The sequence below is a fragment of the Rhyacophila brunnea genome, unplaced genomic scaffold (genome assembly GCF_057557595.1).
Source record: "Rhyacophila brunnea isolate RB1 unplaced genomic scaffold, BYU_Rbru_1.0 scaffold_7, whole genome shotgun sequence".
In the NCBI taxonomy this organism is placed as follows: Eukaryota; Metazoa; Arthropoda; class Insecta; order Trichoptera; family Rhyacophilidae; genus Rhyacophila; species Rhyacophila brunnea.
Window position 1 is genome coordinate 24,526,343 of NW_028233339.1, and position 21,598 is coordinate 24,547,940.

Below are 21,598 nucleotides of genomic sequence, written 5' to 3' on the forward strand. Positions count from 1 at the left end.
CCCCGTAAGACATCCTGCGGTTATAATATATTTTCTCAGAAGTGTTTTCAAAATTATGTATGTCCAATAATTAGAATTTTACATTTTTAAATCTTGTGAATTATTTGTTTAATATAAAAATAGTTAATTACAATAGACTATAGAGTATGTTTCTTGAAAAATTGGGGATTCCTTGGCCCAACTTTGGCCGAAACTAAAGTATCCTCCTTCGGGTCTAGGATAATTAATTTTCTGAACAACCGCCATATTGTCTGAAAATGGCCTTTTCCCAAGTATAATAACTGATTAAAATAATATTTACTCCTAATATATGCCATGTATCCATCAATTTTGTAGTTGAAATACTTTGAAATTATATTCGATCAGCGGGAGAACGTACGTATGAAAAGCTTCAGTAATGTAGAAAAACAATTAATTGACGGAGGAAATCAGCTGAAACGATAACATGCAGCGAAGTACTATTAAAAAGCTAAAAGGAATGAATGTCAATAAACCTGGATGAAGTGGGTGAAGTGTCTCATGTGGATGAAGTGGGTGACGTTGACCAAGTGGATGAAGTGAATAAAGTTGGTGAAGTGGATCAAGTAGGTTAAGTGGACCAAGTAGGTGAAGTGGATCAAGTAGGTGAAGTGGATGGAGTGGGTCAAGTGGACCAAGTGAATGAAGTGGATGCAGTGGATGCAGTGGATGCAGTGGATGAAGCGTGTCAAGTGGGTCAATTGGAACAAGTGGATCAAGTGGGTGTAGATGAGGTGGGTGAAGTATATGAAGTGGTTGAAATGCGTCAAGTGGATCAAGTAGGTGAAGTGGATAAAGTGGGTGAAGTGGTTCAAGTGGATCAAGTGAATGAAGTGGATGAGGTGGGTGAAGTGGATGAAGTGTATCAAGTGAATGAAGTGGATGAGGTGGATGAAGTGGGTGAAGTGTATCAAGTAGATCAAGTAGGTGAAGTGTATCAAGTGAATGAAGTGGATGAAGTGTATCAAGTGAATCAAGTTGGTGAAGTGGATGGAGTGAATGAAGTGAACGGAGTGAGTGAAGTGGTTCAGGTATGTGAAGCGGGCTAAGTGGGTGAAGTGGGTCGAGTGGATCAAGTAGGTGAAATAGATTAAGTGGTTCAAGTGTGTGAGTGGGCGAAGTAGATAAAATGAAAGGCTGACGATGATCTTATATAAATAAAAGTGTTTTCCTTACAACAAACTGCATTACTAAATTTTCTTGTCATACATACTCAAAAAAAGCACATGGCGCCCATACAAACACATAAATTTATACTTTTATTATTTAAAGGTGTTGGAGGGATCAAAAATGCTAGTAAAAATGCCACAAGCCAGATTCGTTTTTTGCAAGCTAGATGCCTGTCAAAATATGCGAGATCTGGCAAGAAAAACGCTAAATTGGCAACGCTGGCTTGGAGGAAGAAAGAATAATGAGAGTGGTTCATAAGAATACGTTGATCCTAATTATTGAAAGTAACTATCTAACTATATAGTCTATTTTTCAATATGTGCATTTCTGATTTCATGTTCCGGTATAGGTATACGTTTAATAGAATGTTATAATATACCTTTCTATTAATTTACAATTGAATAGTCACCAAGTTGATGCATACTGACTATGTTACAACAATGACACATTTTATTGTCGTAGATTTTTGACTATTTTTTATGGTTATTTCCTTTGTATAGTATCTATAGATATATATTAGACAGTCAAATATATATCTATAGATATATATTAGACAGTCAAATAGGTGAAAGGGAAATAAACTTTTACTTAGCGACACTATAGAGGTGTTAATTATTGTTAATATATTAAAATATTGTGACTTGAATACGTAATTAAGATTGTAAGAATAAATCATGTGATTTTCTCGGTGTAAATTAACCCATCTTCGAATTTTTGATGTAACTAATTATATGCATTGTTAAAAACTTAATTTATGTATGAATAGAAAAATAATTTATTATATCATTAAGTCAGTTCAGACGGTGGGAACTATTTACTCCGCCTGTCAGTCATTCTTTTAATAATTATTTGATTTTTCTAAGCGAAGAATTGTGTAGGTTGTATAAAACGATAGTATGTATTTTCTAATTTGGTATTGATAGATAAAGCTCGGACTATAAATAATAGGATTTGTTTGCTATTGAAGACGTACTAACCCAACACATTGCACAATATGTACGCTACTGTTACGCCACTCAACAGTCAATACTAAATACAATAAATAAATTATTGTTTATATCAGAGGTCGGCAACACGGTGCTATTGCACCACCACTGAGACCAGATTTAGGGAATGTGAATATGGCACATTTTCAGAGGGAACCATTTGTAAAACATTATGATAACTGATATCTCTGTTGATAACTAATTATTTTACAAAATAGAGTAGGTAGTTAGTTACATTTTATTTAAGACTGATGTGTTCCGTCATACTGCATGATTCTTATTCTTTTTGCAATTGTTATTAAAACTGGACAAACATTGGTTTTTTGATAACTTCTTGTACACTGAAATGAATAAGTGATTTGAAAATAATATGCAAATATGAATATTAAAAAATCGGTGTGTGTACTTATGTACGTGCGTTAGAAGTTATACTTCTTTGCCGTAACAAAACAAAAACAAAATTTGTGATAAACTAGATTCTTTGACTAGCTCTTAATTATCTTGTTAAATTACACACTCAAGAAAAAGAACCGCTAATTGGAACGCCGTTGGTTTATTTCTGTAGACTTTAACTTATATTACTAAATTATATAATGGTTTCTCGTTGTTTTTATTTTTAAAGTACCAACTGTCATTCTGACGTTTAATAGTTTTTTTTTTTTCGTTTTTGGTAGGAATTGAAAATGGCCGACATTAATAAATTCGCTGCCTAGGCAACGGAACAATTCTAAACTATAATATTATACTGTATAATCGTCACGATTGCAGTGTCATACTGTGGCGTAAAGGTAGTGCGCTCGGCAGATAACCGAACAATCGGTGGTTCGAATCTAGTAGAGTGCGTTTTTTTTCGTGTGAAAAAATAAATTATGTGTTACATGTCATACGCCAAAAATACACTCTGATTTGATTTCCCAAACGCGCTAAAAGAAGTATAACTTCAAAAATAATATCTTGTCTTTTTCAAAAAAAACTCCCTTTTATAAACAATATCAATAGGTTTTGAAGTTTCCGAAATAGTTGGATATAACTAAGACGGCTATAGGTAAAGCAATACACTTAGACAATATATGTCCACACATTTTAAAATGATATTCTCATTTATGTCATGTTATTAATAAATATTGTTACTAATAATTACGTAAATATGGGATGTTTAATTGTCCTGACTTCCTTATTGGGACAGTGTGACAAAATATAAAAAAGCACGTCCTGTAAATATGGTTCACCTTGGCTCTCGCTGAAGGAATGTCATCCTCAAATAATGACTAAGTTATGATGAAAACGTGCTTTTTCTCTTTTCTTTACATCGTGTAAATTTTCATAAAACAAATATCGGTGTGTGTACTTATGTACGCGCGTTAGAAGTTATACTTCTTTGGCGTAACAAAATAAAATAATCTCACACGGCGTAAGTCAGAATTCACATCAACCAAAAATATTCAAACAGAAAATAGTTTTCCAATAATACCAAACAAAAGTAACGTACCTATCACACTTAAAATATTAAGCTTAGTTTTGACAGCTAATCACGTATGAAAAGGAGTAGGTACAATTCACAACGCGAAAGAATATTTTTCACCAAGCAAAATAATTCATACTCCTTATTCTATGGTCACTATGGTCGGCTATGATCACAGCATTGCGCGAGACGTCATGTTTCAGATCTGTCAAATAATAAAGTATGATATAAGATAGAATTGACGTTTTAATAGCCCCATATCAATAAAAACTAGAATAAAGGAGGGCCGCTTATTGGAGTGCCGCTGGTTTATTTCTAGACACTTTAACTTATATCACTAAATAAATTATTTAATTATTTCTCGTTGTTTTTATTTTATTTTGGCCAACAATAATAAAATCGTTTTCTAGGCAACGAAACAATTCTTCGTACATATAATAATAAATTCGCTGCCTAGGCAAGGAACAATTCTAAACTATAATATTATACTGTATAATCGTCACGATTGCATTATCATACTATATATAATAGATAACCCAACAATCGTGGTACGAATCCAATCGAGTGCGATTTTTTTCGCGTGAAAAAATGAATTATGTGTTACATGTCACACGCCAAAAATACACTCTGATCTGATTGTCCAAACGCGCCTAAAGAAGTATAACTTCAAAAATGTCTCAAATATTAATAATTATTATTTGAGAAATTATTAAAAAAAGAACAATAATAATTATTGTTCCATGTGCCAATATTAAAAAAACTGCAATATTGTGTGGTGTTTATTGACACTAAAAAAGATGTACTAGTATATCCACGTATGTTTAATTTTTCGATTATTTGCCATTATCAGGTAAACAGCTAATATCGAGATGATATTTTCTAACTATTGCGCAGTCGGAGACTACGTGAAACCTGCAGCAATATTATGCAGTATGATCCACTATGTCTTCACAAAATATTTACTAGAGTATGCAAAAATGGAGTCTTATGTAGTTTTCTACCAAAATCGCTGAAGTATGTTCCAGTTTTTTCTATACAACAATCTTCAAAAAGTAAAAAAAATGGTAGACCAGACCGCATTCTTGCTTACCTGTTAAGCCGTAACTTATATTTTTGTTTATGCTCGATTTCTATACAACCAGATTTTCTTCAATATCTTTGATATTATGCACCCTTGGAAATTCTCAAAATACGGCAGTGATATTGCTGACCTCTGATTTATATAATATTTTGTAGTTGCTGAACGCGCCACCTGCCAAAGCCACTTAACGGAATCATACGAAGATAATTTACATTTTAAAGTATTTTAATTATTAATAACTACGTATCAAAAAACCCTTTATAATAATATATTTCGCTGCTAATTAATCGCGCACGTTATACTGACAATACATAATTATTATTAAAGATAAGCCCAAATTCTCGTCTATAATATTTTTTTATAATGTAAATTGTACAAATTATTCACGTACCAGTAATTCAACTCGTGCCACTGGTTGCGAACCGCTGCTCAAGAAATTGTATGTATTTTACAATTTATTTACATCCGTAGCGAGTAATTCATTTTTATAAGTGTTCAATAAATTGTTCAACGATTTAAGATATTGTACAATGAAGGTTTCTTGGTCAAAGGTTCATCTCGGTAGAAAATCATTTTTGTAAAGTATGCTATTATCTAAATTAATTTGCCTTTTAGAGTAAATAATTGCGAACGTAGTACGCTGGAGGTCAAGACTTTGGCCCTAGAGGTGCGCCTGTTTTATCTAAGGCTTCCAAGATTACCAGTATTGTATATGAGTGTACCTACTCACATACCTGTGTACTGTTAACATTACGATGAAACGGTACCTGAAGGTAACATAATGTAGGTATAAAAAATAATACATGATTATACATTCGATACAATGTTGAAATTTGCTGATCATCGAAGTCAATTGATTTTTTTTTAAATTAATTATTAATAATATTATTATGACTTGAGGATCTACAAAATGTTTCAAGACTTTTCAATAAATTGTTATCACTTCTGATGATAATTTAAGATGTTTAATAAATAAAAAAAACCTTCTCTGTCCAAACTCTTTGACTCTATCTAATTCCTGATGCGTCGGATAATAATAAATTAATCACATCACTATTTAGTATTGAATTGAAAGTAATTAATTAATATTGTTGATTGTAGAAAGTCTTGTACTATTTTATTTCTTGATAATAATATGTCTATGATAAATGATTGGCAGAAAATAGATATCAATTATTAATCAGTTAAGATATTTTTAAATCAAACGAAACAGGTTCCAATCGCTATTATAGTATGTTAGAATTGTGTCAGATTCTTGTGGCAGTGCAGGCGACTCATTTAGTGTTGGTATCGTTACTTTTAAATGATACTAAGTGATTTCGTGGTGGTCACAAGAATAATATATGTCCTTCCTCTACCTAAAACTGTAAATATTTTTTTTAATTCTAAAGGCCATACCTCAGTTGAGACACGGTCTAAAAAGATCGTCGCTAGGCGATGCGCGGATTGCGGGTCGCGGGTGCAAATGAGGCATGTCAAACCAAATATAATTTGTCTTATAAATCCAACATGTGTCCATTTAATGTTCTGTTTATTGTTTTATCAGTAACGATAATAATATATTGATTGACATGTGTTCTTTTTAAAGTAAATGGGTAACGTTTTAAGTCATCTTTACACGATTTAAGAATTATTTCGGCCGTCGCCATCACGAAGCAAAAGAAGTGTTTCCAGCTCTACATTCTCTCTCCGAATGGGAGCGAGTGCAAAATTTCGTCGCGCCTATGTTTGAAAATTATTTGCCGTTTCACTGATGAATCACCTTAAGAGCGTACATAAGTGAAATGGCAAATAATTTTCAACAGTAGGTGGAACTAAATTTCGCAGTCGTCGCCAATCGGAGACTGATAGTCGAGGTGTGAGCACGTCAATTTGTTTTGTGATGGTGTCGGAGGAATATATTCTTAAATCGTGTAAAGATGACTAAAAAACGTTCCGCATGTACTTGAAAAAGAAAACATGTCAATGAATATCCTAATATTATTACGAATATAAAAGTAAACATATGAAAGGACGCATGTTGAATTTTTATGACAAATTATATTTCGTTCGGCTCGCGTCATTTGCACAATCCGCGCATCGCTTAGTCCCAATCTTTATAGACCATGCCTCAGTTGAAGGATAGCCTCCATCAATAATTTTCTAGTTAATAATAATTATGGATAGTATAACAATAACTGTACCACATTGTAAATAATCTTTATTTGATAGTTAGACCAGGTAACGAGAAATGCCCGATGGGGGAATGAGAGGCAAGAAGTAATCTGATTCATACAACAAGAGCAATATAAACTCTGTCAGCGATATCGACCATAAAAATATAAAAAAATTGTCCCCCCCCCCTAGTTGTTTGCACACAGGCTTTAATAAAATAACAAATAATGACAATAAATTACGATAACTGCTATTATCATTTGTCTTAATATTGCGATACTGATTAAATTCATTATGCGATTACGACTTTTCATGTTTTAGAACAATATTTTAGCCACTTGAATTTTCCACACAAACAAATTGATGTCATGAGTTTTGTTATAATGTACCCTTATTTCTAAGGATTTTGACCAGGGAGCGCCAAGCGAGGGTGCTGGGTGCGAAACACATAGGCGACAAGATTCAGAGGGTGGTGAAAGTCCGAAAAATATTTTTTAATGATCTTATTCAATTACCTACATATAAACCGAATCTTATGACGACATATATGAAGGCCCTACGTAATGCCTACTGAAATGAGGCACTTAGCGTTATCAACTTAGCGTTTTTCTTACCAATAAATTGACAATTCAACAAATTATAAGAAATATTGTTTAAAAAAAAAATGAACTGAAAAACAATATGACTGTTGTTTTTCGAATACTAAACGACCAAAAGCCTATTTTTAGTTTTTTTTAATTGTTGACAATCCTAGCTCAGATTTAAGCAGGTAGGTGCTATAAAAATAGTTGGCGTCACCCTCCCTATCATTATATTTGACTGAAATAAAATAACTTAATAAAATTACTATGCTAGTGTATGAATAATAATATTAATTCTCATTACATATTAAGTAAAAATCACTTACTTTCGATGTATCTATCTACCTAAATAGCAAAAGTTTTATGAACACTCTCTTCACCAACAATTAACGTATACGCTAAAATGAAGTGGTAATCAAATAGGTATATATTTTTTTAGAATTAACGTGGATAGGTAGATATTTTATTTTATTTCAATCTGGTAAATAAATGTAATAGCCAGACGCCATGGACCAGGGTTTTGAAACCGGGTCCCGTTAATTACTCAGGCGATAATTCGCAAGAATCACAATGGGCGCCGAGTGTCCTAGAATATTACCAATATTGAATGGGCGATTCGTTTACCAACGTGGCAAAATTGTCTGTATATTATGATACCAGTGGGTCTATTCTATATTTATCGATCGCTAAAGTGATACAGTGATAAATAGGCAAAGACATTTAATATGTCATTGTAAACAGGTATCAAACTTAGGGTAGGTTTGTATCAAAGTATTAGCACTTATTGTAACAATTAAATTATTGCATAATTGTTGCAATAAGTGCTATAATTTAACAGCACGTCTCTTGCTGCTGTTAAAATATAGCACTTATTGCAACAATTACAACCAACTTATTGTAATTGTTACAATAAGTGCTAATACTTTGATACAAACCTACCCTAAGTTTGATAATATATATCACTTTATCACTTTAGCGGTCAATAAGTATAGAATAGACCCATTGGTGTAATTATTGAAAATAACATATTCTTGAACACATGTTTAAATTTATCCCATATTATTTCTCCGTAATCGAAAACTCAAAAAATCGAGAAAAAAAACCATAATCAGAAGGTAACGCACTTCCCGTTATTTCTGTATTCACTGGGTAACATGTTAAAATACAAAAGCACAAGGAATAACGTACACATTATTAATGAGAATTTTTGGAAATAGGGATTTTTATTTTGTTCATTGACTTTGTGATTTTGTGTAAGATTTTCGAAACTTGTGGTTTCTATTAGAATTGCAGTAGGTACTCTGCACTGCATCATTTTGTTCTTATCAGGCATCGTGACAATACGATCGTTTCTGAAGTCCCCGGTCAGAATGCCGTGGTGTTAACGCGTCCCATACTAGGGAAGGTAGGTAGTCGTGATTTATGTTGAAATCGAAAAAAGTAGTAAAAGGAATCGGTAGTTGGTGTCTTGTCGAAGGGAACCTGTTTTCGACGACGCCGCAGCCGCTTCCATTCCTGGGTTCCTCGTCAGCTCAGTCCACGTCCGACCGCCGCTCGAGACACACACGCGCCGCGTGCGCCAACCGCATACACACGCCCATCCGACCGACAGTCACGGAAACGCAATCTTTTTTGTCAAACTTTTGGCGGGACGAACCGCAGCGGCGCACCGCGGGAAAAATCACCGATATTTGAATTTCGCATCCTTCATATTACATATTCATCGGGTCAGTGTGGGCTGTGTGATAAATGTGTAAATTTTTACGTGTGTTCGTTTTACTTGTCTAACTAGATTAAATGGACTTTGTTCACTTTGACCGTTATTAGTAGGTACATCGGCAGTTTGGCAATATATATTTTTTTAATTGGACAGTGAATGGTGATAATAACAATTCAAATTTTAATCGTGCTGTTGATAAACGATTTAAACAATTAAACATTCCGTTAAAAGCAACAAACTATAAAGTGACCGTTTAAAAAACTTACATATGTAGTGATTTTTAAACATTTTTACGCATATTTTAACAACCATTTTTTAACATAAATTTAATAATAATAGAATAAATTAGTATAAGTCGTAAATATACTGAAACAAAAAATGGCATATTGTGACGTGTAGACTGATAGGTTCGCGTTTGTTTTTATTTCGATAATTGTTTGATATAATAGCTCCTTTAATGTCCCCGAGAGGATTCGGACGTGGACTATCTTTATCTTAATCAACCATCCGAAGAGTGGCAGTATGGCTACCTTCCATGATCTGGAGTTGGACTGGATGGGTCTTTGTCAGGATTGTACCGCCTGTTGGACCGATGCAGGTAAATGAACATTTTAGACTTTTGTTTATTGACCTTTATTCACAAATCCATCCATATCTCATTAGGTATCATTATATGAGATTATGATTATGATTAAGAAACTTTTATTCATGTTAGTAACACTGAGGTTTATATAAAAGGGACATTTATGTAATTTTATTTTTGTCAGGACAGTTGTTGATATCTGAATCCAATATACGTTCAATATTATCACAGACAAATAAAAAAGTAGATGAACTTCTGGAAAGGATTGAAAACAGAGATTGTGTTTTGCATTAAAATACAATAAAAATAAAACAATTATGTATATTATTTAAAAATACGTTTAATATAATATATATGATTTTACCCATTAGAAAGTTGTTTTATTTGCGGAATTAAATAAATTAGTTTTGTACGTTTCTATACTAATTTACTTAATGCACATTTTTTTCCATTGGCCCCACAAACTGATGTGAATCTTGGATGCCTCACAAACAGGGCTCGAAATGGATCGGAACGCACCGGAGCGCCGTTCCGGTTCATAAAATCCCTAAAATTATCTCTCCGTCTTCTGGTAAAATTAATTTGACCGTCTGAGCTAAACAGCTCATGAAACAAAAATCTAACACATTTATTTTTATAAAATACACATAAAATTAGATAACTGTGTATTTACACGTGTATAAATAAGCACATAAAATAAATATTTACGTAAAATTATCGAGCGCTCCGGTTCGTAAAATTTTCCATTTCGAGCGCTGCTCACAAAGAGATTTCTTAGTAGATTTTTGAAACGGGAAATGGACGTTAGCCACTACTTATTCAATCTATGGCAGGTCCATGCTCTGGGACCAAACAAACATAATATTGTGAATTTGTCTGACCCGAGATTCAAACCTGAGACCTACAGCTTGTCCACTCGCGCACATATTTTCCAACTAAAATGCGCAACCCTTAAAACAGTTGCATATTATTATGTATTATGGTGGTACGAGATAAGTATTTATATATAATTAAATAATTAATTTCATGTGTGCATTTAAACCGTACAATCACACCAATATAGGATATATTATTATAGCTTATGTTTGGTTTTTAGCTTATTTCCTGGTTTTAAATCACTTTATAATATCAGATAATTGTGCCAACATACGTACCAATACATAATATTATTGATAACAGATTTTCTCAACAGCTACGTACATCATGTTCGTTCGTTCAGCTATGCTAAAAATATTACATTATTTCGACGAAAAAGAAAATTAGTTAAATATTATTTGTATTAATACAATTTTGTATTGACTCAAACAACGTATATTTCCATTACCATAATAACGTTTATATACTTGCGCTTGACCATGGATGGTTAATAAAGATATGATTCTATCAGAATTGTTAAAAATAATTCGTAAATACTCGTCATTCTCCAATGCTTACGTTCACAAATTTTTGAAGAAGTTCGTTTGCCAAACCGATTTATATATTATATAAGTATATAATTTTATTTATCATTTTTATACTTAATAATGTCATGCGAATTGGTAATGGTTTACCGTGTAGTTAAACGAAACACGAAAATATTTAATGAATAATCACACGTATTGAAAAAACTAAAAAAATACAGTCTGTATTTAGAATATCGCACAGTGTAACAAAAATGCTTGTTGTGTTTGTACTGATTATAATTAGTAATTATTTAAAATTACATAATAAGCAGGTAGGTAATTATACTTTTTTTGTAGTAATTAATGTCTTAATTGACTTTTTGTTGACATTTATGGTAAGTAAAATGAAGAATATGGAGACACTGTTTCACAGAGATAATCTCGCGTGACTCTGCTTCACTTGCAAAGAAATAATTATTTTCATCGTACTTGTTTATTATTTTCTCAAGTTTTATAAATTAGCCGTAAAAGGAAATTAATTATTGCTCACTTACCCACTCTAGTCTATTCACTTTAGACCACTCTGGCTACATTTTCGCGTGTCGAATGCGACTTGAGAAATGGATGTAATTAAACATATAATTTGATAAAAAAAAACTTAATAACCGTTTAACAAAGATATTCCAACGAAACTATAATTATTATACAGATGGTACAATAAGCATATACCTACTAGTAATACGCAAGCTTTTTTTAGTAGGACCGATTTATCCATTTTCTAATTGTTCGCGGGCCGCATATGGTACAAGTATCGTAGTCGAGTCTATACATAAACAAAACTATTTTTTCCTCACATTACTCGTTATATACGCTGCGCACCAAGCTTTAGCAATGACAATATATAACTTTGCACTACAACGTATATTGAGGATAATAAGCTTCAAAAGTTGACATACAAAAGCACTTGTCTAACTGAAAACCCAATCAAAGTAATAATAGTAGAACAATTTTACCGTGAATATATTGTAAAGATGCGATTTTATCAAGGGCGCAGGAATTTCGCACGGTGAATGCGATTATCGTTAAGGTTGCTATTTTTTACCCCTACACCATACCTATTAATAAGCTATAAATACTTCAGCTGGGGCACGGTCTAAAAAGATCGAAGATTGTGCAAATGACGTGTGCAGAACAAAACATAATTTGTCATAAAAAGTCAACATGCGTCCATTTAATGTTATGTTTATTATTCTATTACTAATAATAATAATATATTCACTGACTTGTTTTCTTTTTCAAGTAAATGAGTAACGTTTTTTGTTAACGCTGAGGACCAGCCAGTCCGAAATTTCGTCGCACCTATAGTTGAAAATTATTTGCCGTTACACTTAATCGTTTTCTCCCTATTCGCCGCTCCTGTGTTCCGCTATGTTTTTTTCTCATTTTTCCTTTAGTCGGTGGCAACAAATGACATGCAGGCTCACATTCGAACAACCTACTATAGACAATAATATTAGCATGTATAAAATCACGGAATTTTCAGTAGTAGTAGCAAAATGGGCAATATAAAGATCCGATCATACTGTACAATGTACATACATACTCGTTTGCTTATAAAAAATCATTCTGTCATAAATACACGAACGCAGATGAATTTGGATAAAAAATAACTATTGCATTTATGCATCTACATTATTTTGGGTCCTATTATAATATTATGAACGTGTCTGCAAATGCCCGCTTAAATAGTGGTACACACAATAATTTACACTGTGTATTGTTTGTATTGAAAAATTGATTCTGCGTATGTTGCAATAAGGGTGCATATTGCATATTCATGAATTATTGTATGTGGTTGAAAAATGAATTAAGATTTATATGGCATATTCACGTTCATATAATATGCCTATTCTGCTAACGTGTCCACTTTAATATTAAGATTTTCTATGTGCTAGTCTTGTATAGGTATTAAGTACGAAATCTCAGCACGCCCAATACCCTAGTGTATATTATAATAAAATGTACCTATATTAGTATAAATATAATTTACAGGTATAAATATAATGTATATATTACCAATATAACAAGCAAGTGCGCTTCAAATTGTATTTGGAGGTTTTGGATGCAAAATGTTAGATTCTCTTTATTGAAGGAATGCAAACATATAATATTGAGCCGATTTTCAGCTATTCAGATATGATACGAATTTTGCGACGCTAACATCACCTTAAGGACGTCATACTCACACGGTTACTTCACAATAAAACATAACAAAACTAACATAGAAATTAAAAAATTATAAAATAGGCTGTTGACATGAACAATAATCACAATTTTTCACTTAAATAATAATATGTTCTTGTATCAGGTAGTTGGGACACTGCATTGGGCAATGTGTGGCTCATTAAGTTGTTCTGAAGCATTTTTAAAGATGTATAACTACCTATTGTAACTATTACATCAATGTGAATGATTAAAAAAAACATGTATGGAAAGTTTCCATCGTTTTAATTGAATAATTGACATATAACAAAGTTTAGTAAGCACCCCGCAAATATAATTCAATACATAAAGTACTAGGATGTCTATTTTTATTGTTTTAAGCAAAGATTTTGTGTTAAGATAATATGGAAAAAGACGGTGGAATATTTTACCATTGTATTATTTATTGAATTTTAATTGCGGAGTGCTACTAAAGTTAATCTGGTAGTACTATATAATTAAATATTGATGTCGAGTTTAACGGTTTATCAAAACCGGCTTATCTTTGATAACTTACGCGGCACTCTGCCTTTTAAACGCTACGCCAAAATCCTTTGGTAGATAATTTATTATGTTGATTTTTTAAAATGATATTTTTCGTCCGTAACAAGTTTTCTCAGGCTGACTAGTTTATCACATGACAGATGCAAGACAAATAAAATTTCAAAATCGCTTACCTCCAACGGACAAAACGTTAGAAAATAATATTGAATATTGTCTATACACACGGAGAAAAGGTTGAAAAACTCATAAACTATCAACAGAAATTATTAATTACCATAATTATTAATATCACCATGGATTGTTTTAATGTATTGATACGTTGACAACAGCTTTATTTTTATTATACTGATAGTTTTAATGAGCGAGTCGAACCGAGTTGTGTTTTTATTGTGTCGTTAATTTGTCTCAGAGTACCTATAATCTTTAAGAGTACCTATATAATATTGATCATTGAATCGATATGTACTATTGCAGGGATGGCGAACCTATGGCACGCGTGCCACCAGTGACACGCGAGATGATTTTGCATGACACGCGAATGTTTCATTTTGAAGAGAAAAGAAATTACTGTTTTATATATAATATTTAAAAAAAAATTTTTGTATAAAAAAGTTTTACAAATAAATATAAACCTACTTAAGTACTTACTTATAACATATAATATTACAAAATAATGACGACATAGCCATGCGGATTTTCTATTATGTTTAGGTAACAATCGATGCACATACGGAAACTACGAAATGCATCCATAAATATAATGAAAAATCACATTATATGAAAAATTGGAGGCAAATCATTTTCAACAATAATCATTACGTTTAATGTAAATATACGATTGCATAGGTCGGTCCTTAGGATCAGGGAATCAAAAATAAAAATATTTAATCAACAAACCTTATGAAATTAATTATCGGCAATCATTCAAATAAATATATTAACTGCTTGTTATTTTACCTCAAACATAATCTCTAAAAATGGAAAAACGCTCAGTGATGGAGAATATAATATGAATGTGGTAATTAAATATTAATTAAAAAGTCCGCAGTGATTGGTTAAATGCTTCCACGATCTCCCTGAGTAATTTGAAAACAAGGAAAACATATTAAAAGAATAAAAGATATGCCTTCGGTTAGAAATACCGTGAAAGATAGAATATCAATATCAAAAATTGTAATTTTGTAACCTTTTTAATAGAATTTAAAAAACTTAAAAAAAACTATTTTTTCGCCATAAATATTTTTTCGCCATCGCTTGGCACCTCAGACAGTCGAAAAATATTATTTGGGAAATTTTGGCACGCGTACGTAAAAAGGTTCGCCATCCCTGTACTAATGTAATCTGAGGATTTTATGTTAAATAAACGTTAAGATACATTTTAAACGAAAGCATATCTACGTCACCTCATAGATGAGTGTATTTTTTGCACAATGCATTAGTGTATATCTACCCAATGTACTATGAATTTGGTCAACAGTGGTGAAGGTTTCAGATCGATAGGGTTTTGAAAAAATATAGTTTTAGATGAGCGTGTATTGGAAGACCATTTTTAGATCACTGGATCGCTTGAAAAAATGTAAGTATACAGTTATAGGTATTATCACCGCATTGGTATATTATGTGCACAGGATTTTAATTTTCTATATACCTACGGAAATTAAGTGAAAAAGCCGTTTACAGTTTAAATACAGATAATATACGTGTATAAAATAACTCGATGAAAAGTGAATTAAAACATAATATGTGTATTTAAAAAAATCATATTGATCATACAGATTGAGTAAGATCACTAAGACATAATGACGTATAATATAATAATATAAATTCCTTGTTTGCGTTTTGTACAACAAATATACAAGTTACACATCTTAATATTGCCAGGTCACTGTTTATTTATTGCATGTTGCAATACCCTAAAGCAATTTGAAAATGACCACATCTTGCTGTCGTATCTTTGCGTTCAAATACACATAACATAGATAGAATATGCAACTCAACTCTGATAACTGGCATTTGAAAATTACAGTGTAAATTGTCCTGTTATACATCTATCTGTATAAGTTGTCTGCTGTATGAGAGCGCTATATACCTACCTACTAGCATTTGGCATGTCATTTAGTAATTTTTATACTGTGATGAGCTTAGTTACAAATTTGAATAACGGACAATTTATGTTGGTATGTTTATAGTGGCGTTATCGTCTTGTAGACTTTTGGGTGGTATAGATAGCTGTTGGATAAAGAAATTTCCGTAGAAATAGATGCAGCCTAAATATTTGAAAATGATCAAAGGTTACTAAGACTGATGATTGAATTAAGTAGCTGAAAGTCATTTCGTATTGAAGATTTATGAATAGCAAACTTCAGACTGTTATTTGTATTTTTTTATTTGTTTTATTGAATTAAACAAATAGTTCAGTGCAATAAGTAAATATTAAAATACACAGAAAAATGCAAAGGTGCTGTGATCAATAAAGATTCCATAGATAGTATATGTTATTATATTATAATATCGCCTAAAATGACAGTAAAAGTAAGAATAACTATAATGAAATCTGAAGAAGAAAAATGGAAAAATATCCATGTCTGATAAGAGACAGTCAGCATTTTTACGTGTAAATCGTTATTGTCGCGATAGTTTAACATACGCACTATTGCTGTCAGTAAATCCATGCACGTGTACAGGCGCTAGAAGCTTCTGAATTTTCATGCGACAGTTCAGAATTTTTCGATCTGCGCCTGCGCAGTAGAATGATAGTAGTGAACCTGCTGGCAAAAAAACCAACTACGAACGAATTTTGAGGTAAATTGATTTTCACTATCTGTCAAATAGTACCATAAAATGACAACAACGCGTCTCACTCAATCTTGAAGAATGCGATTGAAGAGACAGTCAGGACTTTTAGGTTTAAACAGTTATTGTGACAATTGTTTAAAATACACACTATTACTGCCAGTTAATCCATGAATATTATACAGGTACTATTATATCGGAAAAAATATTATGTTATTATCACGTAAGTAAGGTTAGTATAATATTGTTTTTGGATGCATTGAGCTGGAAAGTTGTTAAAACGTAAATGATTAAATGATTAAATACTAAAAAAATAAACTAAATTTATTGCAGCTTTATAGTGCTGGTGTCAATCCATAATCAATAAATTTTAGTCAAGCTTTCGGTAGGTATGCCTATGTTTAGTATACCGGATATTAAATCATACATACCGACATTAAAGTCTCGTTAAACGGATATTAACTACTACTAAAAGTGCATTCACAATGTCTTAAACAATATGTATTTATCTATAGTGGAAGGTACGATCGCTATTAAAATGTTTTATATGTGTTCAATAGAGAATTTTAGATGGATAGATTATTATGTTTTGTCATATTGTTAGAAATTATTATTGAATCTGCGATACATTACCTAATGGAGGACATACATAAAGACACTTCTATTCTGTTTTATTGTTTTTATCCATATTTATTAACTCCGATTTCTCTAATTAAATAAAACCTATTATGACAACTGCTTTTTTTACTATTCCCTACCCCTAGATGGAGTACTTAAATGGATTGTGAAAATACTTTATGAATCCTAATATCCTTTTTATAAGGCTTAGCTCCATTCGCTTACTAATCTTATTTATGGGAAATTATTATAGGAGGAGAAGAATTAATTGAAATTATGATAAATGCCAATACTCAATACTATATAATATTATATATTATTTCATCTAGCCAACAGGTTACAAGCCCTGGATCTATTGACTGTGCTACCTCTACGTTACGGTGAGCAACAGGTAGACACACACATTCACAATAATTATTATTAAAAGCTGAGATCTACGATAATAATTTACGTTTGTGGATGCAGTCACTAACTAGCCTATATTTTCAAATATATAAGTTTGTCGCATTATAAATGACTTTTGATACTTGTGTCAGACAAAAGACTTATTAAGCAGGCGAAGGTAATCCACTTTTATAATTTATGTCAAAAATGACTCCATTATGTAGGTGTACCGATATTTTATGTCGATTGACTTATAATTTTAAATGCATACTTTAAAAAATACAAACACATATCGACTGTAAGTATTATTAGCAATATGAATGTAGGTAGGTATATCCTCCGGCAAGTATTTAAAAAAAAAGATTGCTGTTTCCGAAAAAAAAGGTCTAAAGTTTTTTTGAATAATTTCTTTATATTTGATTTAAAATTGTAACTATGAATTTAATAATTATAATACACTAGGAATTAGTTACTTATAATACAAGCATTACTTACAATTGCGTCAATGACATTGAGCTACTTTACGAGCTGCTTGTTGGCGAATTTACAATCTGCCTGTAAAGTCGCCCAGTGTCATCATCGAACAAGCTAACAAGCAGATTGTAAACAATCTACCGAGAAAAGTTGAAAACCGGTCAACTTTACACGCTACACGCCGGCGTGTGGACCTACTGCGTCTGCGCAGTAGAGCGTAGTAGTAGAACTACGTTCTGTCAAAATAGTCGCTAGTTTGTTGCTTTTAAGCGAATGGAAAGTTTTGTGTGTCATCATCACAATCGCAGTAGCTGAATCGCCCGCTTTTAAATTCGCCAACAAACAGCTCGTAAAGTAGCTCAATGTAATTGACGCATTAAAGTACGTTAGTTTCATCAGTAAAGTTCATCATTGATTTGGATGACTTTTTCGTGTTTACTTATTATCAATTATCAGGAATGTAATAATATTTTGTCGTCAAATAATAACGAATAATACCTATTATTCATTCACAAAATTAAGGTTATGGTAAGAATTTATCGGTACGTAGTTATCATCGTCGTGTGCAGCGTTTTTCTTGCCAGATCTAACATTTTCACTAGTCTTGCAAAAATCTTGAAAAAAAACTTGCAAAAATCGTATCTGGCATGTATCGTTAAATCTAGTGTTTTTCAACATCGAAAGTAGCTTCAAACGTTTCATAAAAACAGGAAAAAGGGTGTTTTTTCGTACTGACTTAAAATATAACTAATTGTTTTAATATTAATAATTTAATTGGGAATGATCACTAGCAGAACTAAAACAAGGGTGTCATCTTTAATCCATGGTGGATAAACGACGGCTGCGATTTTTTTTAAAAGAAAATCTATTTTTTTCATGTCGAATAGCTTATTTTCTTACACCGTCTAGCATACTTTTATCGTAAAGACTTAGCAATACTAATCGTGTATAAGGAAAAATACTTTCGAGTGTATGATAAGATATTAGGTACCTTGCTAATGTATTTTGCATATTATTATGATAATTTAGTTTAATGGAGAAAATACGTATGAATAATATAACGTGCAATATATTATTATTATCTATATGAAATAAAATAGCTATGATGTATAAATTATAATGTACATTAAAAATAATGTGGAAGTCACTACTGTTACTAACAATAAATGCATTTTTAATCGCCATAAAAACAACTAAAACCATATGCTGATTTTATATTTAAACATGCAATACGAAGATGTGAATTTCTCCATTAATCTTTTTATTTTGGGTGATAAATTATGGAAATGTTCAAGTACATTAACATAAAATATGCCAGCAAATTACCAGAAAAAAGATAAATTCAATATTGCTTATAACAATTAATCTTATGATTTCCCCTTTCATATGTAAAGTTTGATATTTTGCAATGAGCGTGTATTTTAGTAATCGACTATGACATTATGTTATAATAATAATCGAAATCACTAATAAGTAATATAAGAAATAAGTTATCTTACTTTGTTACGTACTGTGTGTTGATGTATGCTTTATCCCATGGATTTTGTTTGACAATGTCACTGATGTACAAATATAATTGAATAGGTACGTGTTGTTTTTGGTTTCCCTTTTCATTTCATAATAAAAACGAAATACCTCCAAGCAACTTCTGTTAAAATATTTTGGAGCAAACGAAGGCGGCAAAACCGGTTTTTGAGGACTTTGGTGCTCTTAAAAAACCAACTTTGCAGGACAGTGGCTTGCTCGAGAAACTTAAGAGAACATTTGTTTGCTAAAATAAATATGCCCCTCTAAATTATATTATAACGGAACTATTAGTATAAATCTGAATATAATGTTAGGTATCAATGCAGTTCGTAATTTATAGAGATATAAATATCCTATAACCATATCTGTGACCATATTATTATGAATTATTGTTTTACATGTTCAAATGTCATAATATGGGGGTTAATTTGTTAATAAAACTTGCGCGAATTACACTCCTTTTGCGAAGATTCTTGATATGTTACTCATTTTTCAAACATTGGAATATTTGTATAATATATTTTGGCTTGGTGAGAGATCTCAACGTCTCCTTCGAAGTATTTATAGCGGAAGGAACGACTTCTCAAGAGACTGGTGGCTGTGAATGGTGTACATTCACAGAACAGATTAATAAATATTCCCAATACACTACATTTTGACGCAGGGTTTTAAATGTGTTAGTGACCTATGAAAATGATCCACAGATTATAGACGTGTAATAACGTGTTTTGCAACTTTCAAATACACAAATATTGAATGAGCGTCAGTACGTAAACGAGAGCAATTTAAAAGCGTATTCCTGACACGTGTTTAAATTTATCCCATATTCTTCCACACTCGATATCAGTTGCCATTTACTCCACACCCGTTAGGTATTTCAGTTCCCATTATTTCTGAGTTCCCTGTGTACCCTAATCTAGGAATCCATTTTAGATTAAAAATGGTTTGCATAAAATCAGTACCATTGGAAATATAAATATCGGTACCGGAAATGTTTAATTCTCACTAATAAACACTGAATCTATTTTCAAAAAGTCGGTATGTGCTTTATTCTCTTTTAAATCAGTGAAGCCACTATAAATAGAATCATTTGTTACTTTGCTTCGTTATAATATACGATATATAATAAATATTTACATTATTTATCACAAAGTTTACTGATAAACACGTATGTTCAGGGTTCATTTAAGAGTATCGGTAATGTTATTATTGATACAATTGTATTATCTTTGGAGATATATACAATATAATGCAATTTTGTTTTTGCAGTAAATATACTTGATGCCGCAGAGGTCGGTAAACATTGAAAATTACCCCAAACGTAAAAATTTTAAGATGTACCTAATGCAAGTCCAAAAAAGTGGAAATATCTACTATAATCACAATGGGAAAGTCATTGAATGTCACATCACAAAGTGTTTTCTATGGTCAGTACTAAATCTATATATCACGCTTTTCTTTTCATAAAGCGTGGCCTCACGAATAGAAGATTATGGCTTCATTTTATAATATTTTCTGTAGGTACGCGGCAGCACATTCATTCATCAGAATTCTTTGGATACACGTGGATCTCTTGAAAATAAATTATAATACTATTGTATGGTTACGTACACAATTTGTAATGTGATTAATATAAATCTATGGGACGGGGGCGCTTTTAAGAAAATTACAGGTTTTTCCAAGAAAATCTAATTAACAAAGACAAACTTAAAATCATAACATTTTTTTTCATATACCTATGGACGGAGTAGTCGGAGACGATCGATTTTTTAGCTATTGGCTAATCTATTTCCATCTAATCCATTTAAGACTTTATTTTATAGCAACCAAAAGTACTTACCTACATTAGTTTATTTGTTGACCTTTATAAATATGACTATATATCATAAAATGTATTGT

At 31.7% G+C, this 21,598-nt stretch overlaps 1 protein-coding gene across 1 annotated transcript in view; it reads left to right on the top strand.

Moving 5' to 3' along the window:
* The first annotated feature begins 8,986 nt into the window (after nucleotides 1-8,986).
* Cen (cerebellar degeneration-related protein 2-like) overlaps nucleotides 8,987-21,598 on the top strand; it is a 172,076-nt gene continuing 159,464 nt past the window's right edge. Inside the window, exon 1 of the mRNA XM_085957736.1 lies at nucleotides 8,987-9,770. Within this exon, the coding sequence (XP_085813862.1) occupies nucleotides 9,695-9,770 (76 nt within the window). The 5' untranslated portion in view covers nucleotides 8,987-9,694. The remainder of the gene's footprint in view (nucleotides 9,771-21,598) is intronic.